This window comes from Rattus norvegicus, chromosome 17 (genome assembly GCF_021556685.1).
Source record: "Rattus norvegicus strain SHRSP/BbbUtx chromosome 17, alternate assembly SHRSP_T2T, whole genome shotgun sequence".
Classification (NCBI taxonomy): Eukaryota; Metazoa; Chordata; class Mammalia; order Rodentia; family Muridae; genus Rattus; species Rattus norvegicus.
In genome coordinates, this window is record NC_141550.1 from 9286271 (window position 1) to 9309819 (window position 23549).

Consider the following 23549-nt stretch of genomic DNA (forward strand, 5'->3'; position numbering starts at 1 on the left):
TATTTGGGGCCCAGGTGAGGCCCTGTGTACTCACGGGATGGCTTAGGGCTCCAGGCAGTGGTTTTGTTCTGAGGCCTGTGGTAGCAAACAGGGTTTGGGATTCCGGGCCTTCCTGCTTCCCGGTAACTTTTTACGAAGGCAGACCTCAGCTAAGGCTGGAGGACCGTTCAATAGGGCCAGGGTGTGACAATTTACTAAATAAAGTGGCCAATCTCAGCCTTGTGCCTGTCCTAAAGCCTTTTTTTTTTTTTTTTTTTTTTAATTTCTGGTGATTCCTAATCCCTTCTCTCTGTCCTAGAGAGATGGTGGCTGTCACGTCACCAGGAGGGGAACTATGACTCTCAGGTCAAGCAAGACTCACGCAGTTTTGCCTAGTATGCAATGTTGTAGGAATAGGGTACTGTACACAGGATGTGACCTCAGACCAGGGCACAAGCACTGGGGATGGAGAAGAGCAATGCAGAAATCTTGAGGAGACTGAGGTGATCTGAAAGGAGCTGCTGAGATGAAGACAGCTGGGGTCAACAGTGCTGTTCCCTTTGTACCTCGAGGGAACAAAGCCGGGGACTGAGTGGAGGGTAAGCATCCCCACAGCCAGCTTCCAGCCTTCACCACCCAGGGGTCCTACATGGAGAATCATCATGTCCTCTCCAGTCCAGCTCTGGTCACTACCCTGTCCCTCCCTGGGGACTTACCGAGTCTGTCTCCTTCCTCATCATCTCCTTCCACACAATCAAGCAGTGCTTGGTCTGTTACCGCACAAGCAAAGGCGGCCATCTCTGCAACGTGGCTTCTACAGTTCACTTCATAGCTGCAAGTCTTGGTGGAAGCCCATGGAGTAAACACAGCTTTTTCGTACCACCATCTCCAACCTCTCTCAGCAGAGCTGTTCACTGAGCTGCTAGGAGCCATCTGTCCTGGTCAGAAACTGCCCATGGTTAGGTAGTCGCAGTAACCGCCAGCATCCAGCTTCTTCCCAGGGTTAGCCTGTCACAAGCCTCAGAGGAACCCCATTCCTTCCTTTGACGCATGCTTACTTACTGTGACACTTACCTGGTGGGGTGTCAAGAGTTACACGACAGTGAGGCCTGGAGCCCAGGCCAGGCTTCTGCGGTCGGGATTGACCCTTAGTTCTTGGTTCTAACTTGGCCCTTCCTGGTGCTCCGAGTTATTAGAATCCAGGTTCACCACTGGTTAGAGCCACCCTGACAGCCGCTGCTGCAGAGTTGGGAGAGGACTCCGTCAGTAAGACACTTGGATCACAGTCCTGGTGGCTGATGGTCTCTGGGGCGCACTAGTCCCTGGGGGACTTCTGTGCCAGAGGCACACGGCATTCCCAAAGGTCACACCTGAAGCTGTCCAGAGGTCTCCACACATATGGAACTAAAAAGCAAAAAAACCGGCTTTCTCCACATTTGGCCTAGTAAGCCTTGTGGGGCAGGACCAGGGCGGGGTCAGTGATGAATCTCAGACTTAGGTGCCAGCACTTAAAGTGACGGTAGGGCTGTTTTACCTTCCAGGGGGGGTCTCCATCTGCCATTGCATAGCCTCACTGTACTTGTGAGGAGTTGTTTCTAAGTTCATCCCCAGAGTTGTCTGTTTTCACACAGGAATGATTCCACAATTACTTTTTTTGTCATATGCTCCTAACAATGGAGTTTCTCCTCATGACTGAAGCATAAACGCAGTGTTGGAAATGCACGGCTGCTCACTCGTGGCCTCTTCTGTCTCCTCCCCACCGAGATGATGGTTGGTGAAGTTTTTCCTTAACTTGTAGATTTAAAAAGCTTTTAAATAGTGTTTGGATGTGTTCCTCAGCTCTTCAGGGCCTGGACATGTGGCCCAGGACACCTTCTGGTGCGCATGCTGGTGACTGCAAGGTGGCCTCTGGCTTAGACATGGTGCGGGCCCAAGTGTTCGTGAGCCGTGTTCTCACGCGACAGGAGAAGTTCGGGTCTGCAGCTCGCTCGCAGTGCCAGTTTGCTAGCCAGAGCTACACTGCACTGTGAAGAGAATTGTCCTCCCCTTCCACCCCCTCAACACGGGGCATCAGAGTTCTGCTCGGGGGTGGGAAGCTTTGCCGTGTGCTTCTCTGCATCGGGCCAAGGGTCTCTGGTACCGGTCAGGGGCGTCCTCCGATGCCTCGGTTCCAGCCCCTTTTACTGATGGGGAGGGATTCTTGCTTTCAGCCGTCTGGTTCCACGCTTTGCAGAGGTTCCTTCCCACACGCTTGGCTTCCTGATTTGGTAATGACGTCATCTGACGTGCGACCTACACTTAAACAGCACTTGCTAATATTTTCCAAAGATGATTTTCCTGAAGGTTTCTAACTTCAGCCTTTAAAAATCGGCACTTTGTTCAAGTGGGACTTGCACAGTGCTGACGTCATCGTCCCTGCTGTCTCCACCCCAGTTGTGGCCGAACCTTTCTGACTCATCCTCCAGCACCCATGGCTGGTCCCCAGACACCCACTCTTGGTTCTGCCCCTTTCTCTCCTCATCGGCTGGGATGCTTCTCTTCCCAGCTTCCTTCCAGCAAGGGAGGTCCTGTGAGCTGTGGCTCGGGAGAGCCGAGGACATGAGGTGCGGAAGGTCCTCTCTTCCTGCCCGGAATGGGGTAGGACCCTGAGGGTGCAAAAACACCTGTGACAAACAGGACTGGAGTGAGCGCACATCTGTTAGACAGGGGGCCCTGCCTCAAGCCTTGGATGGTCAACTGCTGGGGTTTTTTGTTTTTCTTTGGGGGGGGGTGTTTTTTTTTTGTCTTGTGTGTGTGAAAGAAATAAATCCCTATTTGTTCAAATTAGTGTGAGTTGTGTGTTCAGTTACTTAAGCTGAACAGCCTAGCCTCTGCCCGTCCACCCTGACCTCTACCTGATGTGCCCAGAAGCAGCTTCCTAAGCAAGCCCCATGACCAAGTTGACTCCATACAGGAAAGTCATGTAGCCCGGAACACACATGAATGCCCAGGGGACACAGAAGATCAGTCCAAGTGGAAAGCACAGTCTCATTTCTTCAGGATGGGTAACTCTGGCTTAGGTAGTCCACAGGGCTCCTGGGTCCTCCCCTTTCCCCTATTGGTCAGTTTAGGTACCAGTCTTAGTGTCTGTCTCCCTGACCATTTCTCCTCACAGGCTTGCTGTGAGGTCTTTCTGGGTGGCTTCTAGAGAGGGAGAAAAGAAACCATAAAAATAATAGTGGGTCTGTCTCTCTAGGAATGACCACTCTGGCTAATTCCTGCTGAGAAGGGGTGGAGTCTAGGGGTGTCTAGGAATGAGGACTTAGGACCCTGAGGCTGGGTCACCCTGGGGTGGCAGTAAGTTTCCAAGTAAAAACCTTACAGAAAATGCAACATAGCACAGAGAGACCCACCAAGACAGCTTTATACTGTGAAGTAGATATTTTCCTTTACTCCTTGGCTGTTTGGTTTTCTGTTAAGAGTCAGGGGCCAGGCTGGATCAGGGAAGGGGCTTTGGAAGACATTTTGAGACAAACATTCTTCTGAAGTAGAAGAGTCAAAACCCATCTTCAAAGCCAGCTTCTCTGGGACTCAAACAGCAGAGGACAATTTACTGTGTACACAGCACGTGTTCGTTCCTCGGCAAAACTGATCCACCAGGAACCACCCAGGTAGGAGACTGACAAATGGCTGGACCCAAAGCTCCTTGTAATCAGAACAGATCTGTCCAGATGAGGCTCACCCAGGGGGAACAGGGAAAGCTTCGCCTTGAGTCTTCGTGTCAGAAGCGACTGGCAGTGAGCACCCATGATAACCGGTGCTGACAGGAGTGTCTGCCTTCCTTGTGTATCACTAGAGACCCTCCCTGCCTAGACTTGGGGTGACTACTTGGAAGCATGTATCCCCAAGTCAACCTTGTGCCTGTCTGCAAACAGAAGCAGACAAGTTGAAAAGCCCAATGCTCTGGTTTTTGAGAAGGCTGCGATTTCCCCATCATCTCCTGCAAGGAAGACATCCCAGGGGATGCTGGGTCCGTGCCTCCTGAGGAAAAAATCAGTGCTTTTTGTTGTTGTTTACGAGTTTAAGGGTCTGATTTTGCTCCGCGTTCGAGAAGGCAGCTGAGTGTTGACACTGGAGAAATCTTGGAAGCAGTTTGTCCCATTGTACAACACTTTGTCACTAGGATAACAATACCCTCCAACCTCCGGAGAAGAAGCCCTGCCTGGCCTTAGTGATCAGGCCAGGGGCAGGTTCTAGGGGTGGGGCAGTGGCTGAGGTGGTGAAGTAGCACTGGGGACAGGATAGGCAGTAAAACTAGATGTCACCCCTACTGTGTGGGGAGAACCCAGGCAAACACCAAGCTTCTAGAACATCTGATGCCAGAGTCCTAGCACTTAACCCCTTGCTCTCCTGCCTTTACAATAGTGTGATGGTTTGTTTATGCTTGGCCCAGGAGGTATGGCCTTGTTGGAGGAAGTGTGTCACTGTGGGGGTGGGCTTTGGGACCCTCATCCTGGCTGGCTAGAAGCCAGTCTTCTGTCTGCCTTTGGAACAAGGCAGTGCCATGCCTGCCTGGATACTGCCATGCTTCCCACCGTGATGTTACTGCCTGTAAGCCAGCCCCAATAAACGTCTTTTATGAGTTGCCTTGGCCATGGTGTCTCTTCACCGCAATAGAAACCCTAACTAAGACAAGTAGTGAGTGAGTGGCTTCTCCCGCATCCAGTGCATCCCTCCGTTGCTTCTGGGGCTGCTGTGAATGCGCTTCCTTTAGTGACCACACTTGGCAGAAATTGTGGGGCGCTCAGGAATTACAGGAAACCCTTCTACAGGCAGATCTGGTCTGCCCTCTGCTACAAAGTCTGATATTTCCCACTGAAGGCCAATTTTTTTTCTTCTCTGGTTTATATTTAGGCCTGGCCCATGTGCAGAAGGTGATGGCAGAGATCTCAGTGGTTAACACAGTCTAGGGAGACTGCCAATGACCACCCATTTATAACACAAAACAAGACAGAGTGGGAGGGGCCTGAGAGATGGCTCGGTGCTTAAGACTGAGCTTCCAAAGCACCAGGGTTTGGTTCCCAGCACCCATGTGGTAGGTAGCTCACTACATCTGTGACTCCAGTTCCAAGGGACCCAACACCCTCTCTGGCCTCCCTGGATACCAGGCGCATGATGCCCAGAGGTACATGCAGGCAGAACACCATACACATAAAATGATAAAACTTTGGGGGAAAAAATATACTAGGGCTGGAGAGATGGTTCAGTGGTTAGGAGCACTGACTGCTCTACCAAAGGTCCCGAGTTCAAATCCCAGCAACCACATGGTGGCGCACGACCAACTGTAATGAGATCTGATGCCCTCTTCTGGTGTGTCTGAAGACAGCTACAGTGTACTTACATATAATAAGTAAATAAATAAATCTTTTTTTTTTTTTGGTTCTTTTTTTCGGAGCTAGGGACCGAACCCAGGGCCTTGCGCTTCCTAGGCAAGCGCTCTACCACTGAGCTAAATCCCCAACCCCATAAATAAATCTTTTTAAAAAATATACTAATGTCATCCAAATCTTGTTGCCTACATGGGCATGGCTACCTATGTTCTGTCTTTCCTCCTTGGTGACCATCAGAGAAGACAAGCCTGTTAGGGTATTTGCTCCATGTGGCTCTTAATGAACTAGGACCCAGCATTCACTGGCTTTGGAGTAAAGCTAACCCATCCCTCTGACCTTCCCCCTCACATCTGTAATCTATAACAAAGGCAATTGGTAGGTGGCTGGCACACAGGGTGGGTGATTAACCACAGGTGCTCTCAACTCAGAGCGGGAACACTTTCCTCAGGTTGTTTTCTGTGTCAGAGAAACTAGAGTGAAGCAAAAAGAGGGACCCCTGGGGCAGGATGTGGCAGGAGAGGGGATGCCTGGGGTGGGCTGGGGCAGGAGAGGGGATGCCTGGGGTGGGGCAGAAGCAAAAACAGCTGGCAAGGAGTGAAGAAAAGGCTGGAGAGGCCAGAGAGTAAGAATTAAGAAGACAGTGGGGCTCCAGTTACAAATGTTTGCCCAAGGGAGCCCCAATTTCACCCTCCCACCCAGCAGGTCCTCCTTTGCCTGTAGCGGTTACTGGCAGAAACCCATCTACACCTGGCCCTGGGGCTTCTGTATCTGACATGAGTTTCCCGGCCCTAGCTTCATGCTACAGCACTGGATCTCAACCTGTGGGTCGAGACCCCTTGTGGGTTCAGTGACACTCTTACAGGGGTCACCTAAGACCAACACATATTTACATTATAGTTCACAACAGTATCAAGGTAACAGTTATGAAGGAGCAACAAAAATACTTTTATGGATGGGGTCACCTTGGCAGGAGGATCTGTACTAAGGGGTCCCAGCACCGGAAGGTTGGAACCACTGCTCTAGAGGCACAAGGCTGGGAAAACTAAAGTTTCCTTTAGAATCCACTAAGTAGACCGGTATGGTAGTCCCTGCAGAGACAGAGGCAGGCAGGAAGGCTTCTCTGAGTTTCAGACCAGTCAGGGTTGCAAAATGAGAGTCAGTCTCAAAAAACAAACAAAAATACCTAGTAAATATATGAAACACTGTCACAGAGGGTCCCCACTTTGTCAGGGACAGACAGGTCTGTAGAGGGGACATCCGCCAGACAGTCTAACTAAGGGAGACCCTGTCTGCTAGTCCACGAGCACTCTAAGGTCACCCACAGTGACAATGCCTTGAGACAGACACCCACAGATACTCTTGAAAGTGCCAAGGAGGAGCAAGGACAGACCTCCAGCAGCCATGTGGGTTCCAGACAAGCAACCAAAGTCTGTCAGGGGTGCCACAACCAAAGAGGCCTTCCTACAGAGACAGACCTTTCCCCGTGATCTTGCTACTGTGATAAGACACCATGACCAAGGCAACTTACAGAAGAAAGTGTACTGGTCAACAGGTAGCTCACACCCTTGGTCAGCACTGGGAAGGCAGAAGCCTGAGGATCTCTGAAGGTTCTAGGCCAACTTAGTCTACATAGTGAACCCCAGACCTGCCAAGGCAATAGGGTGAAACCCTGTCTCCCAGATAAAAAAGGACTTTTGGGAGGGCTTACAGTTTTGGAGGACTAGAGTCCATGACCCTCATGACAGGAAGCATGGCGGCAGGCAGGCAGGATACTAGGGAAGTAGCCCGAGAGCTCACCTCTTCATCCACAAGCATGAGGCAGAGCAAGTTACCTGGGGAGGGCTGGGATTTTGAAAGCTCCTTCAAGGCTACACCTCCATCGAGGCCACACCTCCTAATCCTTCCTAAGCATTCAAACACATGAGCCTCTAGGGGCATTCTCACACAGCCCACCCCACCGACTTCACTTCAAAGTCGGGCAGGTCCTGCCTCAAAGCAAACTAGGAGTCACTTTCCCCCCTCTATACCAGAAAACTCCCAGTCTACTTGAGGCTGTGCATGCATTCTAGAACAGCTCGAGGAAAACAGTTAAAAAAGCGGAGCAAGTCTCCCCTTCCCACACGACCTACCCCCAGGTGCCCAAACTTGGCTATACACAGATCAAGGGCCCAAGAGCTGGCGGCAGGGTGGGGACTATAGCCGGTGTTTGCTACTTTGTGGGTTCTTCTTTCTGCCGCCCTTTCAACCGCCTAACACTAGACAGGAGGGAGAAGAAAATAGAGGGGGAAGGGGGGCGATGTCATTGACAGAGAGTTTCCTTCTGATTAGGAGCATCCAGTTCCTTGCAAGTTTGGTCTTTGCCTTCAAGATACCTAACTTGTTCTCCTGTTTCTTCTTTGTTCACGACTCCTTAACAAATCATGACCAGAAGCAATCAGTGACCAGCCACCAGTCCTGTCTCAGGAACCCTCTTCCTATATCAGGGCATGTATTTACCCTCTGAAAACTCCCCAGGATTCCAAAGGTCACAAAATCGCAGGAACTATCTGCAGCTGGCAAAATCACACTCCTGCTAGAGCACGAGGCAAATCATAGTCAACTGCTGTGGACGGTCAGAAGCAGCTCCATATCCCACACCTGGGGTTAAAATGAAAACACAGTCTTATATATTTGTTTTTTATTTTTATTTATTTTTTAAAAAAGATTTATTTGGGGGTTGGGGATTTAGCTCAGTGGTAGAGCGCTTGCCTAGGAAGTGCAAGGCCCTGGGTTCGGTCCCCAGCTCCGAAAAAAAAAAAAAGAACCAAAAAAAAAAAAAAAGATTTATTTAATGTATGAGTACTCTATCTGCATGTACACCTACAGGCCAGAAGAGGGCACCTGGTCCCATTACAGATGGTTGTGAGCCACCATGTGGTTGCTGGGAATTGAACTCAGGACCTCTGGAGGAGCAGCCAGTGCTCTTAACCGCTGAGCCATCTCCCCAGCCCATTCTGTGTTTTTAAAAGAAAGCAAACTTCTAAAATCGTCTCTACAAGGAAGCTGTAGAACAGACTGACCTTTCCCACCAACCTTTCCCAGTGTCTGCAGTGTCTGCCCTCTGCCACTCTTTCTCTCCAGGAAGATGATTGGTCCCGTTGCCTGGGGCTGACTGGGGGGTTTGTGGTGGGCATCGGGAGGTCCCTCTTGCTCAACCGGGGCCTTCAGTGTATGGGATAGGCCATGGCCACTTCTGGGTCCTTTTGCACAATTTTTAGCCAGAGATATGACCTTGAGTGGCGTTCCCTCCCAATGAGAGACCCCAGGAAATGTAACTGGGTGCTGGTCATCTAAGGAGTCACTGAACCCCATCCCTGGTCCACACAGCACAGACGACTGAAGACTGACCCCTTGGAATGGAAGGAAGCTAAGGCCAGCAGTCTGCAAGGTGGATGGGTGTTTGAGAGCGGCCCTGCGTTCTCCCCTTTCTGCGGTCGGTTCGGTTTAGACATCCACCTCCACGTCTTGTTGGTGTTGCTCCTCAAAATGTTTTCCTGCACAAGAAGCCAATGTCTCAGGAGCCCTGTTTCCCTTGTGTGCCCGTGCTCCTCTCTTTCACACACATGGGTTGTGAAACATGAGTTACAGTTGTGAGCTGCTGTGTGGATGCTTGGAATTCAACCTGGGTCCTCTTGGAAGGGAGTTACTTTTTTTTTTTTTTTTTTTCCGGAGGAGCTGGGGACCGAACCCAGGGCCTTGCCCTTACTAGGCAAGCGCTCTACCACTGAGCTAAATCTCCAACCCCGGGAGTTACTCTTAACTGCTGAGCCATCTCTCCAGGTCCCCTACACACTCTTTTTTACAAGGATCAACACTGTTTTCACTGTGGAAGGCACAACTAAATGGGGAAACCAGTGAAATAATTGTGTTAGAAATTGCTTGAGTTGGGGTTGGGGATTTAGCTCAGTGGTAGAGCGCTTGCCTAGGAAGCGCAAGGCCCTGGGTTCGGTCCCCAGCTCCGAAAAAAAGAAAAGAAAAAAAAAATTGCTTGAGTTTGTCTAGGACTGCAGTTAACAGTGTACTTCTGGCTTGGCTGCCCAAACAACAGCCCATGGCTGCCCCACAGAGAGGCTCCCGCTTGCCCCCCCTGCTCCATCTAGAGGATAAGTTTCCCTCCCAGCTTCCCGTCTTTGCAGGTCCTTGGCTAGAAGACACACTGCTGCAGACTCTGGCCCTGGTCACATGGTATCTTCCTGCATAAGTGTTTGTCTCCAGATTTCCTGTTTTGATGAAGACAGTCATATTCGGCCATGCTACAAGGATCTTACTTTAATTCTACAAGGCCCCGTTCCCAAAGGCAGCAACATCTGTTGTTGGGAAGTAGGACGTGAGCATGTCTTTTTGGGGGACACCTGAACTTGATCCGTGGTTAGAGGGGAGTCGGGGGAGATGGGGAAAACTGTGATTTGGGGGCTGGAGAGATAGCTCAACAGCTGAGAACACAGCGCTCTTGTAAGGGACCTGGGTTCAGTCCTAGTCCCCACTTGGTGGCTCACAACCACGTGGAACTCTAGATTCAGGAGATTAGACCCTTCTGACCTCCTCTGCAGCCACCGGACATGCAGGTGGTGCACACATAAACACACACTCATATACTTCAAACAAACACATCTAAAAGCTACAGTAATAGGACCATCCAGTAGGGTTTTTTGTTTGTTTACCGGTTCTGGTTTGAAACAGGAAACGTGGATAGAACTGGTCCTCCATCCACATCCTTGGATCTCGGGTCTCTGCCTCTAACATGCTGTGGCTGATGCTGTAGGAAGTCAGGCCCACCGAGGCTGCACATTTCCTGCCTATTTCCCCCCAAGCCTACAGAGAACAGCAATATCCTAGTCTGCCTTCCCGTTGCTGTGGTAAAACATTCTGACAAAAAGCAACTTGGGGAAGGTGAAGGGGTTTATTTCACCTTCTACTTACAGTCCTTCACTGAGGGAAGACAGGGCAGGACCGCGGAGGAACGATGCTCACTGGCTTGCCATGAAGACATGGCCCGCTCAGCTTACACAGCCCAGGCCCACGTGCTTAGGGACGGAACCAGGCGCAGGCCAATCTGATGGAGGTAAAAGGAGAGAATCCAAGGCTGAGGGGCGGTGACACGAGACAGGAAGGGGTGAAGGAGCTGGTAAATGTGGGATGAAATAGGAAAGTCTCTGCTGTTGCTTTGCCAAAGGAATTGCTGACCCTGTACTTGCTAGGCAAGTGCTCTACCATTAAGGTCCACCCCCAGCTGCAGGGAACATTCGTGATACGTAAAGCTACTGGGGTAACTCAGTGGGTCAGCTCACTTCTACGAACATGTGAGGTCGCAGGTTCAATCCCCAGCACATGCATGTGCGCACACACGCTGGGTCTAATGACGTGACTTAGGAAGCAGAACGTGTAGGAATAAAGTACGCCACCACTGGGAAGAAAGGCTGTCAAGAAGCAAATGGAGGGCTGGAGAGATGGCTCAGTGGTTAAGAGCACTGACTGCTCTTCCAGAGGTCCTGAGTTCAAATCCCAGCAAACACATGGTGGCTCACAACCATCTGTAATGGGATCTGATGCCCTCTTCTGGTGTGTCTGAAGAGAGCAACAGTGTACTTATATAGATTTAAAGGTTTATTTAAATCTATACGAGTATTCAAACCTCACTGGCGCAGGCTAGGGCAATGAAGCCGCAGTTAGGAGTCGGACGCTCTTCCAGAATCTAATAGGGTGGGAGTCCAGCATCCACAGTGGCTCACAAGCACCTGTGTGTCTAGCTCTGGCCTCCAGGGCACTAGGCACACACATGGTGCACAGACACACAAGGAGGCAAAATACTCAAAAATAACAATAAAAGTCTACTTGAAAGAGGTACAGTTCAGGGGTTGGGGATTTAGCTCAGTGGTAGAGCGCTTGCCTAGCAACTGCAAAGCCCTGGGTTCAGTCCCCAGCTCCGAAAAAAAAGAAAAAAAAAAAAAAAAAAAAAAAAGGTACAGTTCAGAAGCCTCCTACAGCGCCACTGGGCTGTGCCACCCTGACAGGCTGGGGTGACATTCCCAGGTGCCCTCTGAGTTGGGTGTTCCTGTCCAGCCAGCATAGATGTTTTTCCTCAGTCCTGTGTTCCCCTGCTACTGGGCCACAGTCTGGCGGAAGAGCTGACCTCAAGGGGGCACAGGGCCCTTGGTGTTTTTAGACAGTGCAAAGGAGGAGAGAGGCCTGGGGGTTCCTGGAGCGTGTGGCATTTGAGCACAGCTGGTATGGGCAGGGAGTGGGCGAGGGCAGGATCTGTGTGCTGTGAGGCGGGGAGGGGCACTGCCCAGCTCCAGCTTGAACCCAATGCGTGTTGGACCCCCCACAGGATGTACCATCCAGGGCATCCGTTCTACTGCAGCAAAGGGAAACTGACTGAAAGGGAGTCCAGTGTCTGAGTCCGGTCCCCACACCTGCAAAGAGGACTGGAGGGTTCTGGGGACAGGGACAGCAGGGCTATATCCTGAATCCTCTGTAGCGGTCGGTGGAAGGCTGCCTTCCTTGGGGTTACAAGGCACAAGTCCATTTGGACATTAGCATCTGACAGAGTCCAACAAGGTAAGACAGCCCACTCCAATTACTGTGGCTGACAGGCCAGTGGATGGTCCCCAGGCAGCACAGGACCCAGGGGACCAGGGACAGGGCCTCTTTCAGGTCACTGGAGCATCTGTTGACCTGGGTCTGGCATGTACTTGCTGGAACACTGTCTTGAGGGTGCTTCGTCTCCGCACCTCACCTTTTCCCTAGGAAGTGTTACTCTTGCCTGCTCTGGCCTGTGGCCCCGACCCATATTCATGGGCCAGGCTGACCTCTAACGGCACCTTTCAGCCAGGCTGTTCCCTACAGCTCCTAGGATGATGTTTCTAGGACTGGTGTGGTCACTCAGCTCCTCTCCAGTGCCGGCCTTACTTACATTACCCTGCCTTCCTTCTGCTGGACCTTTCCTTGGAGAACAATTTTGTCTCCATCCTGCTCTGAGGCCAAAGTCTCCTGGGTACTGTTATGATGAGATTTGTGCCTGCATTGAGTGTGTGCTGTCTTAGAGAAACAAGATTAGGTACTCGCTGGCTACATGGTGCTCACCTGAAATCCTGGCATTTGGGAGTGGGAAGGAATATCAGGAAGTCGCCATCTTTGGTTACATAGCAAGTTTGAAGCGAGATTGTTGCAAATGAGATCCTGTGTCAATTCCTCCTCTCTCTCTTCCAAGGGGAATTACATCCCGAAATCACGTGAGCATTAGGGGTCATCCCCCTGTTCTGTGCCTGGGCGGATCTTCCGGTGTTTCTCTCCATAGCTACAGTGCCTTTGTTTCAGTCTACAAACTGTTACACAGTAACTGCAACTCTTGGAGAGAAAAAAAAAAAAGGGTTGGTGATTTCTCTGGCGATGACTTTTAAGAGAGCCTTTTTGGAAGGGGCCTGATTGGCGCGTGTCTGGGCTTACCTAGACCATCTTTTCATACCCCCCAACCCGCGCCCTCCCATCTCTAGTCCAGCGGACTCTGAGAAATCCCCTCCATTCCTGACTCAGGTATGGTTACCCCTGGTTACCCACCAGATGGCTAGGAGAGCCTTGTTCTAGATGGGCTTCCCATGGGCCGTCTGGTTGCAATGGCCCTAATGAGATGGTTGTTTGCTTGCTGGGCAATACATAGGCATTAGCTCTAACCCCTCCGCAAGGCTGTCTCACGTTCCCGAGTTGTCACACCTAGCAGCGACCGCGGAGGAGCTCCAGAACCCGGGGCGAACCCAGGGCGAGATGGTGTGTTTCATGCCCTGGCTTCGGAAGCTGTTAACAACAGACGTTTTCCCGACGACACTAACCTCCCTGCAAATGACGGGAGAACCGGGAGGGATTCCCATTCGAGGACCAACGAGGGGCAGATGCGGGGCGGCCCCTACCTTGTCCAGCGTCCTGGCCCCAAGACAGGCGCGTGCGCATCGCCATCTCTCACCGCTCGCCCCCGCCCTCCTCGTCCGGGTTTTCAAATTTGAAACCTGCGGCTTTTCCCGCCCGAGCGGGGCCCCCGCGGCGGGAGAGGGCGGGACCGCGCGCCAGCCAACCCAGTCTCTGAGGCTCGTGTCCCGCCCCGAGGATGTGGCCGCGCCCCGCGCACGTGCAGCCCAGGCCCGCGCCTGCAAGGACCCGCGCGACTGCTTGTCGCGGGAGCCGGGCAGCTCGCAGCACCCAATGTCCAGGCTGCTCGGCCCGGCGGAGGGCTCGTCCCCAGAGCGCCGAGCTGCAGCCCGGGTCAGACTGGGCGGGAAGAGGCTGGCTGGGCGGGGTTGGGCGGGGCGGACGCAGTTCCCAGGGGCGGGGCGGAGGCGGGGCCGGGGCGGGGCGGCCGGGGGCGGGGCGGGCCCTCTACTAGTGGCACCGTGTCAGTTACATTGAAACAAAAGTGGTAACGCGGCTGCCAGGGCCAGCATCCCTATCCCGCTCGCCGTCGGCTGTCGCCGACATGGAACCCGTGGCTAGCAACATCCAGGTCCTGCTGCAGGCAGCGGAGTTCCTGGAGAGGCGCGAGAGAGGTGAGGACTGACCCCGCGCCCGGGCTGCATTTGGCTCCCAACTTGGATGGAGCGCGGCTCGAGGGCAGCTAGCGCGCTGCTGCCCGCACATCCATAGGAGTTCGTAGGCAGCCGGGCATGGAGTGACTGGGGAGATCCTGGCGCCAAAAGCCTTTCCTTGACTACGCCGTGCCAGGGGCTCCAGCTGACGGGCTGTGTTCTCTCTCTGGCAGAGGCGGAGCACGGTTATGCGTCCCTGTGTCCACACCACAGTCCCGGGACCGTATGCAGGAGGAGGAAGGCACCCCTGCAAGCTCCTGGCGCGCTCAACAGTGGGCGGTGAGCAGGGATGGGGCAGTGTAAGGAGGGATGCTGATCCTTAGCTGGCCCGTCTAATTCTCCTCACTTGTTTGCTCTTCTGGGCCAGGTACCCTGCTCCCTCTGCCTTTTCTACACACACACACACACACACACACACACACACACACACACACACACACACACACACACACACACACACGAACGCACTCCCCTACAGGCCTCTGCTCTGCTTTTCTGTCTTTTGCATATTCTGTTCCTTTTAAATGGTTTTCCCTCCTACTGATTTCTCTGGCAGGCTTGGTTTTTTTTTTGTTTTTGTTTTGATCAAGTATCACATCTTTCCGGGGGACCTGTCTTGCCTGGCTGTCAGGGGGAGACCCTGCAAGTACCTGGGCAAGTGTCCTGTATCTTTCGGTGTGTGTGTGTGTGTGTGTGTGTGTGTGTGTTTGATTCCTTTTGCCACTACCTGGGGTTTGGTGTCCTAAATGAGCCTAGACCCCCACGAAAGCCTTACTTGGCACAGGTAGTGAGTTTGGAGCTGTACCTAAGGCTGAGGCTTTGCACAGCACAAGCTGCCCCTCACCTCTCCCCCTTGGCATTTGCAGGCATGTGCACAATGAGCTGGAGAAACGGAGGTGAGTCCCACCTGGCCCCCAACAGTACCAGGTCCCAAGGACCATCTCTCTCAGACCTTCCCTCCCTGGCCATCCCTCTGCCTGGGGAGGTGGGGCTGAAACTGCCCTCCAGACTCCTTCCCCTGCAGGAGAGCCCAGCTGAAGCGGTGCTTAGAGCAACTGAGGCAGCAGATGCCCTTGGGAGTTGACCATACCCGATATACTACACTGAGCCTGCTGCGCAGGGCCAGGATGCACATCCAGGTAAAGAGCTGCCTGCTGTCCCCAGTGTGCCTGTGAGACAGCGTCGTGCTGTGGATGGCTTGGCTGGAGAGCTGCCTCCATTCTGTGTGCCTCGAGGCAACCCTGTGCTTTTAGTTCTCGAACCCATCTTAAGTGGAAGAAAAGCAGAACGCGGGGCTGCTCTGGCGCGCTGTGAACGGTCCTTTTGTTCTGGTTAATATTACTTAAGTCTTAGCTGTGAGACCTTGGACGAGTCTGTTTCCTGTTGGGTTCAGCAGGGAGTAGATGGCTGGTGAAAATACTGTCTTTAAGCCAGGTGATTTGGCAGATCGCAGAGGGCTGGTACTAGCCTCTCCTCCTGTCTTCAGGGCTTACTGGTTTGGGTTCTGCTGGTCTTGCGGGGGGTGGGGAGGTGAGGTGGGAGGGCTTGGAGGCAAAGTACAAGTGAACTTGGCCTTGCTGCTGCTTGAGTGGAATTGCAGGCCCCCTGGTGGACAGGACTGGGTATGCAGACGCCAAGGCTTCGGCTCTGCGGACCATGTGGGCGTGTTAGAAGCTACCTTGGCAACACAAAAGACTGTTTCCTGCTTTCTGGGCCCATCTGAGGGAAGGAAACGGCGACAGTCAGATTGAAGGGACAGCAGACTCAGTCCTAACGCCTGTCCTGTTTCTCGGTGTTTATTATGCACCTCCCTGTCAGGCTCTTTCCAAGAGCCGGGCACAGTCAGTGCCATTCCCGTTCAGCACATGTCTGCGCTGTCACATACGTGCCTGTGTCACTTCCAGTTGTCCTGGTTCTCATGTAGGCTTAGGTTTCTCCCATGGAGATTGTTCGACCTCATTTTCAAGTAGATGAAATGTGCTACCCAGAGGGGTTGACTGGCACCTGGGCATCAGCCGTTTCTTGGGCAGCTTCTCCTGAGCTGCCTTCTACTCTGCGTGCACATCTACGGAGGCTGAGGCCGTCTCGAGCTGGGATCCCTGATGGGACACAGCCTCACTTCCCGCTTCCTGTGAAACTCAAGCCTCTCCCTAATGCAAGCCTTGCTTTTCTGGGCTCTAAGCGGTCTCATGGCAGCTTTAAAGGCTTCTCTCCTGGCCAACCAGAGACAAAGCTGGACTCTGCAACTTCCCAGGGTCCCTCTGCCTTGATGGTACCCAGCCCTGTAGCTTAGTCTAGGTGAGGACATGTATTCTTTTGTACCTTGTCCTGAGTGCTCTGGCTTATTCTCCCCTTGTATTTTTTAAAACAAACAAGCCAAAATTCTTTGTATGGGTTAAGAATCAAACCTAGAGCCCAGCAAGTGCTAACGAGCGCCTCCAGGTGTCGTCTCTTTGTCTCGTATCTCGATGCAGTTCAGTTGGCAGCACTTCACAGTACTTGATGTGAGAAAACTTGGCTCTCCATTATTCAAAGAAATGGAGATCAGATACTGTGAGGTCTGTGGCCATGGGTGCAGTGGGGGGAAAACCTAGGTGTGGCCACATCCTTCAGTTTTGCTTGTCAGGATGCCACAGTCCCCAAGTTTGTACTGACATTATACTCCACTCCATTGTATTACGTGACTAGGCCCTAAGGACATCTGAAATTGGGGCACCCTGCCATCCATACTCATACAGACAACTCTCTAGATATTGAAGGGCAGGAGGTGGTAACCTCTGGAGGTCATGAAACCGCCTTGGGTGGGGTTATGTGGCTGCCTGTCTGATGTAGACAAAAGCCCTGGGCAGCTGACCCTGGTCCCTGCCCCTGTGGGTTCTGCAGAAGCTGGAGGAGCAGGAGCAGCAGGCCCAGCGGCTCAAGGAGAAGCTTCGGAGCAGACAGCAGAGCCTGCAGCAGCAGTTGGAGCAGCTCCAGGGGCTGCTGGGAGTGAGAGAGCGGGACCGGCTGAGAGCTGACAGCCTCGATTCTTCAGGCCTGTCCTCTGAGCGCTTTGACTCGGACCAAGGTGCGGTGTATGCCCTGGAAGGGACGAGGCTGGGGTGGGTCGCATGTGCTGCTGAGTTCCTGACTGGCTTCTCCTTGCAGAGGATCTGGAGGTGGATGTGGAAAGCCTGGTGTTTGGGACTGAGACGGAGCTCCTACAGAGCTTCAGCGCTGGGCAGGAGCACAGCTACTCACACAGCACTGGCACCTGGCTATGATGCCCGCCGCCGGAGTGGCCTGTACTCTCTCTGGACTGAACCCGCCAGTCAGTGGCTCACAGCCACGTGTCGAAGTGACAATAAAGCCATCACCGTGTGGGAGCAGATTCTGGACTCTGCTGCACAGCTTGAGCCTGGGCTACCCTCCCCACCCCCAGGGGATTTTATGTAGCGCTTGGCTCTGCTCTGCTGCTCCCCACAGGGACCAGAGGCCTGTAAACTTCTTGTTCCTGGGCAAAGCCCCAGGCCTCTGCCCATATATACCGCACAGTATTTTCATTAAAATCCTCTTTCATAAGTTCCTGTCCGTGGTTTTGCCCGATGAGATGAAGGAAGTCGCAGCTACAACTGGAAAAGAGGAAGTAAGACCTGTGGCTGGCAAGCAGGGTCACGTGAGAGGCGGCTGCTCTGCCGTCCTGGTGCTGATCTGAGGCAGAGATGCGAGTGCCTGAGCTCCAGACTCAAACCAAAGCTATCCGACTCCAGAACTGGGGCAGTCAAATCATGTGTTTATTGAGTGCCTGTTATGTGCTAAATATTGTTCAGGGGACGTGGGACCCAGCAGAGGACACGGGGAGTCCTGCCCTCGTGGAGCGTACAGTCTATTGCACTGCTGTGACCTTGGGCAAGTCACTGCACCCCTCGACCGGCCCAGCAGATAGACCTGGACGTGGTGCAGATGCTGACCAGGACAGCGCTCTGACCCACCACCCCAGACAGCAGAGAGGGCTGCAGGTTCATCTTTAATAATCAAGTACACGGGGGAGGAGGGAGAGGAAGAGGGCTATACGAGCTGCTGCTGCTGCTGCTTGGTGGCGGCCTTGTTGGCCAGGTCCTTGGCCTTCTCTGTAGCTGCCAGTGCGGTCTCCTTTGCTTTCTCTTTGGCCTCCTTGGCTGTCTCAACAAGTGTTTTTGAAGGGGCCTCACCTGTGGCAATGACAGGGGCTGGCTTCAGATGGTGCCCAGAAGACCCATCCAACCCCTCATCAACCTCGGCAGTCACTGTTGAAGGGCCCGGCTTCTTAGGAATAGTTGGAGCCCCCTGTTCCTGACCCTCCAGCCCTTCCGGGCACACATAAAGAGTCTCAGACTAAGACTGGCCCCATGCTTCATTGGTTAAGCAGAGGTAGGACCGCTCCAGCTATTGGTAGTGCGGGTCCTCCCGATTCCTGAAACAGTGTCTAGGGCTCTCACCTTGTAGCTTGGCCAGGATGTATTCAAAGCCCTTCATTGTCTTGGTCACATTGCTTTTGAACCGGGCAAGACCAAATTCCTGGAAGGAGGAGAATGATGGGAGAGTTGCTCAATGACCCAGGGCCCGGCCCAGCACGGCCTGGCCCAGCCCAGCCCAGCCCCCAACCTCTTACCTGGACAGCTCTGGAGACACCAAATAAGCTAGAGGAGACCCAGGCCTCCCGACGGATTTCGGTCCAGCCGCTATTGTCAGAGTTCACACAGTAAACACATCGTTCCTCCACCACCTTCAAGGGAAGTCAGGCTGAGCACCCTGAAGGGGCACGCTCAGACAAGCTAGCACCATATTCCTGCACTCAACATCGGGTGAGTTCCTGCCCCCACAAAGTTCTTCCCATTTTGTATCTCAGGCCCGGAGAGAGGCTGTTCTGCCTCTATAACCTCAATGCTGACCCTTTGAAGTAGAACGCAGTTTCCTGGGATCAGCGGCTATTCCACCCTGATCCAGGGCTTTGCTTGGGGCCTCTGGATATAGAGGTGAACAGTGTTTCTCATCTGCTTTCTCCCCTCTGAGCTTCCTGATAGTGTGTGTGTGTGTGTTCTCGTCCCCTCCCCCCCAATAATGACAGCTTTTATTATCAAAGGGTGTGGGAGCCTCCTGAAGAACGTGAAGAGAAGTCACAAACACACCACTGTGTTACCAAGCAGAGCTCTCAGCTGAGGTGACTTCAGACAGTGCCGGGCAGGAAAGGGTGCCTTCCTCACATTGTGCCCGTGAGGGGCACATCTTTATAAAGCTTTTCTTTTGCAAAACACACAATTCCCACCTCTCAAGTTTACAGAAGCTGAGAAAGAATCATCTCGAAGCTTGAAGGTTAGTCACACAGGCAAATGACACTCTGAATATCCCCAAACATGGGATTTCAAGCCTTCCGAAGGATCCAAGGAACATGATGCATCCCCTCAAATCTCATGCAGAAACTGAGGCACATTCCAGACACCTCCAAGCCTTGATGGAAGTCACTGTCTCCCTTTGTCACCCAGTATAACTCCTGAAAGCCTATGTATGTATGTATGTATGTATGTATGTATGTATGTATGTCACCAACCGACTGCTCTGTGTACAGCACTTGTAACAAGCTTTGAAAATGGGTGTCTTTCCCCACCATCTGAGAGCCGAGGGGCAGTCCCGGAGAATCCAACCACTCAAAAAGGATAGACCAATCTAAGGGCAGAACTCTACAGATGAGGCCCGCCTCTGGCCGCAGAAGTTCCCACAATTCTCCAGCCTGAAATCTGAAGGGCAACTATTTTGAGGAACCAAAGGAAGTCTCACCATCAGCCGGGCGTGGTTGATGTTCCAAGTGAAGGTGGTCATGGTCTGATTCTGTGGGTCCACAATCGAGTCCTCCAGGATGTACACCGAGTGAGCAACGTTGGCGGGAAACAGTCGCTCTGCCCAACGTGGCATCCTGTTGGTCTTGGTCAGGAGTCTCCGGGACAGAAGCTTCTGGTCAGGGGTCACCTCCCGGTGCACTATGTCTTCGGTTAAGACATGTTTGCTGCAAGTGTTAAAATGCAGATGATTCTCAGGAAATGTCTACGGGTTACTATTTAGAGCCTCCAGGTCATGGCTTCCTGCAATCTTACAGAGTGATCTGTACCCAGGTTCGGAATTAGAGTGCAATGAACCTATCCCCGGGCAAATTCCAACTCCCTCCTCCACCCTGACATGGATTCTGTGGCTTTCCAAATCGAGCAAAATCTCAAGAATTATACCACTAGAGAGCGCCACCAGCAGGTGAGCAAGCCATCGTCAGGATTTCAGGCCCCGAAATACCTACCGCTCAACTCTTCCTGTCTCCCTAGGACCGACCGCAAAATAGAAATCTAGAGCCTAATATAAACCACGATCTACAACCTTGCAGACTTGGCCTGATCTTAATCCTATAAGGACTTTGTGCCATAACTGTGGCCACAGTCACCGGAGATAGCTCACATCGGACTTTCTGTTCTAGTTTTTCACGGCTCCACTATTCAAGGACAGCCAAATGGAGAGAGGAGGGCGACTGGCTCTACCTACCACCACGTACCTATAGGGATTCGGGTACCGTTGCCAGAAGGCAGCGAACACTTGGTCCCAGGAACTTCGGAGCACGCTCTGGCCCAGGAAATACTTCACCATCGTCCCGACCCGGGCGGGCTCAGCACCCGTGCAGCATCAGGGTGAAGAGCCCGGGGGTGGGGAGGGCACGTGGCAAGGCGCACGCCCGCCAGGCTCGCAGCTCAATCACCGCGGCGCCGCGCCCAGGTCCCTACCGCCGCCATGAGAGGCTATAGGACTGCGCGACGCTTCCGGCGCCGGCCGCACAGGATCGGCCACTTCCGGCGCTCGTGTCACGTGACCGGGCGTCCCGCCTCTTGTGGTCCAGTCCCAGAGGTGCTGTTTGGAGTTAGCTATAGGGAACCCGGTTTCAGTCGGTAACCCCGGCGCGGCGGAGCTTCTGTCGCAGCGACGGTCGCGCGGGTGAGCAGCGCAGGGCCCTGCGGCGCGGTGGAGGGCGCTGTCCGCGTCCCCGCGCCGCGGCTCTGTAAGGGACGGAGCGCCCCGGGCCGAGGCACCAGAAGCCTGCGAAGTGCGAGGCCTTTGGGATTGGGGTCTGAGGCTTGGGCTCTGCCTGGGCCGCGGAGACCCTGAAGTGGGTGAGGCGGCCCCGGGAGCATGAGCGGGCAGCGCGTGGACGTCAAGGTGGTTATGCTGGGCAAGGAATACGTGGGCAAGACGAGCCTGGTGGAACGATACGTGCACGACCGCTTCTTGGTGGGGCCCTATCAGAACGTGAGTGCACCCCTGCGGAGCAGGCTTGGGAGGAAGGGGGCCGACCGGCATTCGACTCTTATCTCTTCCCTGGTTGTAGACCATCGGGGCTGCTTTTGTGGCCAAGGTGATGTGTGTTGGAGATCGGACGGTGACTCTGGGTATTTGGGTAAGTCCCTTGAGAACAGAGTCTTGAGCAAACCTATCCCCGAAATTTAATGTCTTGCCTCTTAAACCGGTCAGCCGGAGTCTCATACAGGTCGTTCTTTTCTTCCGCACACCCATTTACTCATCTTAAGAAAAAAGGAGGGGAGGTGTCTGGAAGATGTGGGCCTAGTTTGTAGTCTTGTGAAGGAGCTCATCGACTCCTTTCACCCCTCAGGACACAGCAGGTTCCGAGCGCTACGAAGCCATGAGCAGAATCTATTACCGGGGTGCTAAAGCTGCAATTGTCTGTTATGGTAAGGGGTTGGACTCTGGCCTGTTCAAGTAAGAGTTGGGTTACAGGCCAGCATCAACGGGAAGCCACTGTTCCTTATTGTGTCTCCTGTCTTACCCCTACCAAGACCTCACCGACAGCAGCAGCTTTGAGAGAGCCAAGTTCTGGGTTAAGGAGCTCCGCAGTTTAGAAGAGGTAGGTGACAAGATCCTGCAAGATTAGGGACAGAGACTGTATTGGTCTGTGGAGATAATTTCAGCCTTGTCTTCTGCTACAGGGCTGTCAAATCTACCTGTGTGGCACTAAGAGTGATCTGCTGGAGGAAGACAGGCGGCGCCGTCGTGTAGACTTCCATGACGTTCAGGACTACGCTGATAGTACCTGTTTTTAAGTCTCTGAGGATGGGAGCTTGAGGGGGGGGGGATATCTGCTTGAGTGGATTTCAAGGACGGGAATGACAGCCTTGGTTTCTTTCTAGCCTTCTTGAACTTATGGAGTTCAAGAGACTGAACTGTTAGCTACATTTAGGTGTGCTCCCCAGGTGAGGACTTAGTCACTTCTCTTTACAGATATCAAAGCCCAGCTCTTTGAAACATCCAGCAAGACAGGCCAGAGTGTGGGTGAGTGTTGTCTTGGGTCCTGTCAGCAGGCACAGACAGGACAGTAGAGCAGAAAGGATCAGAGGGCTGGACCACTGGGGTACCCAGGGCTGCTGGCCTCAGGCCCTCACTGATTCTTTGCTTGCCAGACGAGCTCTTCCAGAAAGTGGCAGAGGATTACGTCAGTGTGGCTGCTTTCCAGGTGATGACAGGTGTGTACTTCCTCATGGTCCCCAGCCCTCTTGGTGACCTACTTGATCCCCCAGCTAATAGTGCTGAGCTGCCACCTCTCTCTCTGACAGAGGACAAAGGCGTGGATCTGAGCCAGAAGGCAAACCCTTACTTCTACAGCTGTTGTCACCACTGAGTCACAACTCATCTGCCCAGTCGAATTAGATGAACTCCCAGAGGGGCTGGACCCAACTCTTGTCTGGGCTGGAGTGGTCAAGCGTCTGAGCTACTCCAGGTGCCCATTGCAGCAGAGGTGGCACCTGCCTGTGCTGGCCCGAGGAACGGAGGCAGTGTTGGGCTGACTGTGGGCATGAGGAGGGATAAGGGCTGATTTGAATCCCAGGCTTCTGTCCTGGCCAGACTATTTAAGTAGCTTCTGAACTGTAAATAAAATTGATGCATTTCCTTGCTGTGTGCACTGGGTGTCAGAACACCTAGTCGTTCCTGGGGCCGTGTGGGCCTCACTTATGTGAAGACTTCCCATCTGGACTATCACTGAAACCACCGAGAAACAATGGGCTTTTTCTTATGATCCCACCGACCCCTTTTTTGTAAATGCTTGTATGTCTGTGAATGTAGAGCAAATCGCAGAGGTTCTAACATTAGGCAAGAAAAAGACCCCTGAGTCTTGCAGCTACTTTCTCTTTTTTTGTGGGGGTGAAGATAGGCTGAGGCTGGGATGGAGAAGTTGCAAAGCTCAGAAGACCAAGGAAAGCACCTCAGTTGTGCCCAGAGATGAAAGGCTCAGGTACAGCACCCTCAAGACAAGTTGGTTTGGCCAGCTCTACCTGTTGTGTCATGTCTAGACCTGTGCTCAGGGTTGTGACTTGGTCCTAAGCTTCCCAGGGAAAGCCTGTAATGTTTCAAACTAAAGAGAACCTCATATTTCTGTAACCCAGAAAGGTCTTATGCATCCAGTTTAGTTGCTAACTTAGAAAAAGGGCTCAAAGATGGTGCACCTTTACTCACAGTACTCAGGAAGGAGAGGCAGATCTCTGAATTCAAGGCCAGCCTGGTCTAAAGAGTTCCAGGACAGCCCAGGCTA

At 53.0% G+C, this 23549-nt stretch overlaps 3 protein-coding genes and 1 long non-coding RNA gene across 6 annotated transcripts; 2 read left to right on the forward strand and 2 right to left on the reverse strand.

The window, feature by feature from the left end:
- Positions 1-238: 238 nt before the first annotated feature.
- LOC134482676 (uncharacterized) lies at positions 239-13355 on the reverse strand. 3 transcript variants are annotated; one of them, XR_015641460.1, is made up of 8 exons: positions 13292-13355; positions 12471-12734; positions 10308-10440; positions 8736-8881; positions 7845-7985; positions 1514-2642; positions 1054-1383; positions 239-917 (listed from the first exon to the last, which is right to left on the reverse strand). It is a non-coding gene; the product is annotated as an uncharacterized LOC134482676 (long non-coding RNA). The 3 variants fall into 3 exon arrangements; XR_015641459.1 differs by lacking the exons at positions 239-917; positions 1054-1383; positions 1514-2642; positions 7845-7985 and having other exon boundaries at positions 8018-8881; XR_015641461.1 differs by lacking the exons at positions 239-917; positions 1054-1383; positions 1514-2642; positions 7845-7985 and having other exon boundaries at positions 8018-8881; positions 10297-10440.
- Positions 13356-13778: 423 nt separating this feature from the next.
- Mxd3 (Max dimerization protein 3) lies at positions 13779-17520 on the forward strand. Its single transcript, NM_145773.2, has 6 exons — positions 13779-13921; positions 14134-14239; positions 14827-14856; positions 14985-15099; positions 16844-17027; positions 17108-17520. Exons 1-6 carry the CDS (start codon positions 13852-13854, stop codon positions 17221-17223), a joined length of 621 nt encoding a protein of 206 aa, NP_665716.2. The 5' UTR covers positions 13779-13851; the 3' UTR covers positions 17224-17520.
- A 192-nt stretch (positions 17521-17712) lies between these two features.
- On the reverse strand, positions 17713-20743 carry Prelid1 (PRELI domain containing 1). The gene is made up of 5 exons (NM_001009636.1): positions 20511-20743; positions 19754-19979; positions 18591-18704; positions 18418-18496; positions 17713-18150 (listed from the first exon to the last, which is right to left on the reverse strand). The coding sequence occupies exons 1-5, from the start codon at positions 20600-20602 to the stop codon at positions 18008-18010; spliced, it is 654 nt and encodes a 217-aa protein (NP_001009636.1). The 5' UTR covers positions 20603-20743; the 3' UTR covers positions 17713-18007.
- Positions 20744-20824: 81 nt separating this feature from the next.
- Rab24 (RAB24, member RAS oncogene family) lies at positions 20825-22907 on the forward strand. Its single transcript, NM_001015023.2, has 8 exons — positions 20825-21256; positions 21336-21404; positions 21618-21696; positions 21802-21869; positions 21952-22051; positions 22244-22294; positions 22423-22485; positions 22576-22907. Exons 1-8 carry the CDS (start codon positions 21140-21142, stop codon positions 22638-22640), a joined length of 612 nt encoding a protein of 203 aa, NP_001015023.2. The 5' UTR covers positions 20825-21139; the 3' UTR covers positions 22641-22907.
- Positions 22908-23549: the final 642 nt, after the last annotated feature.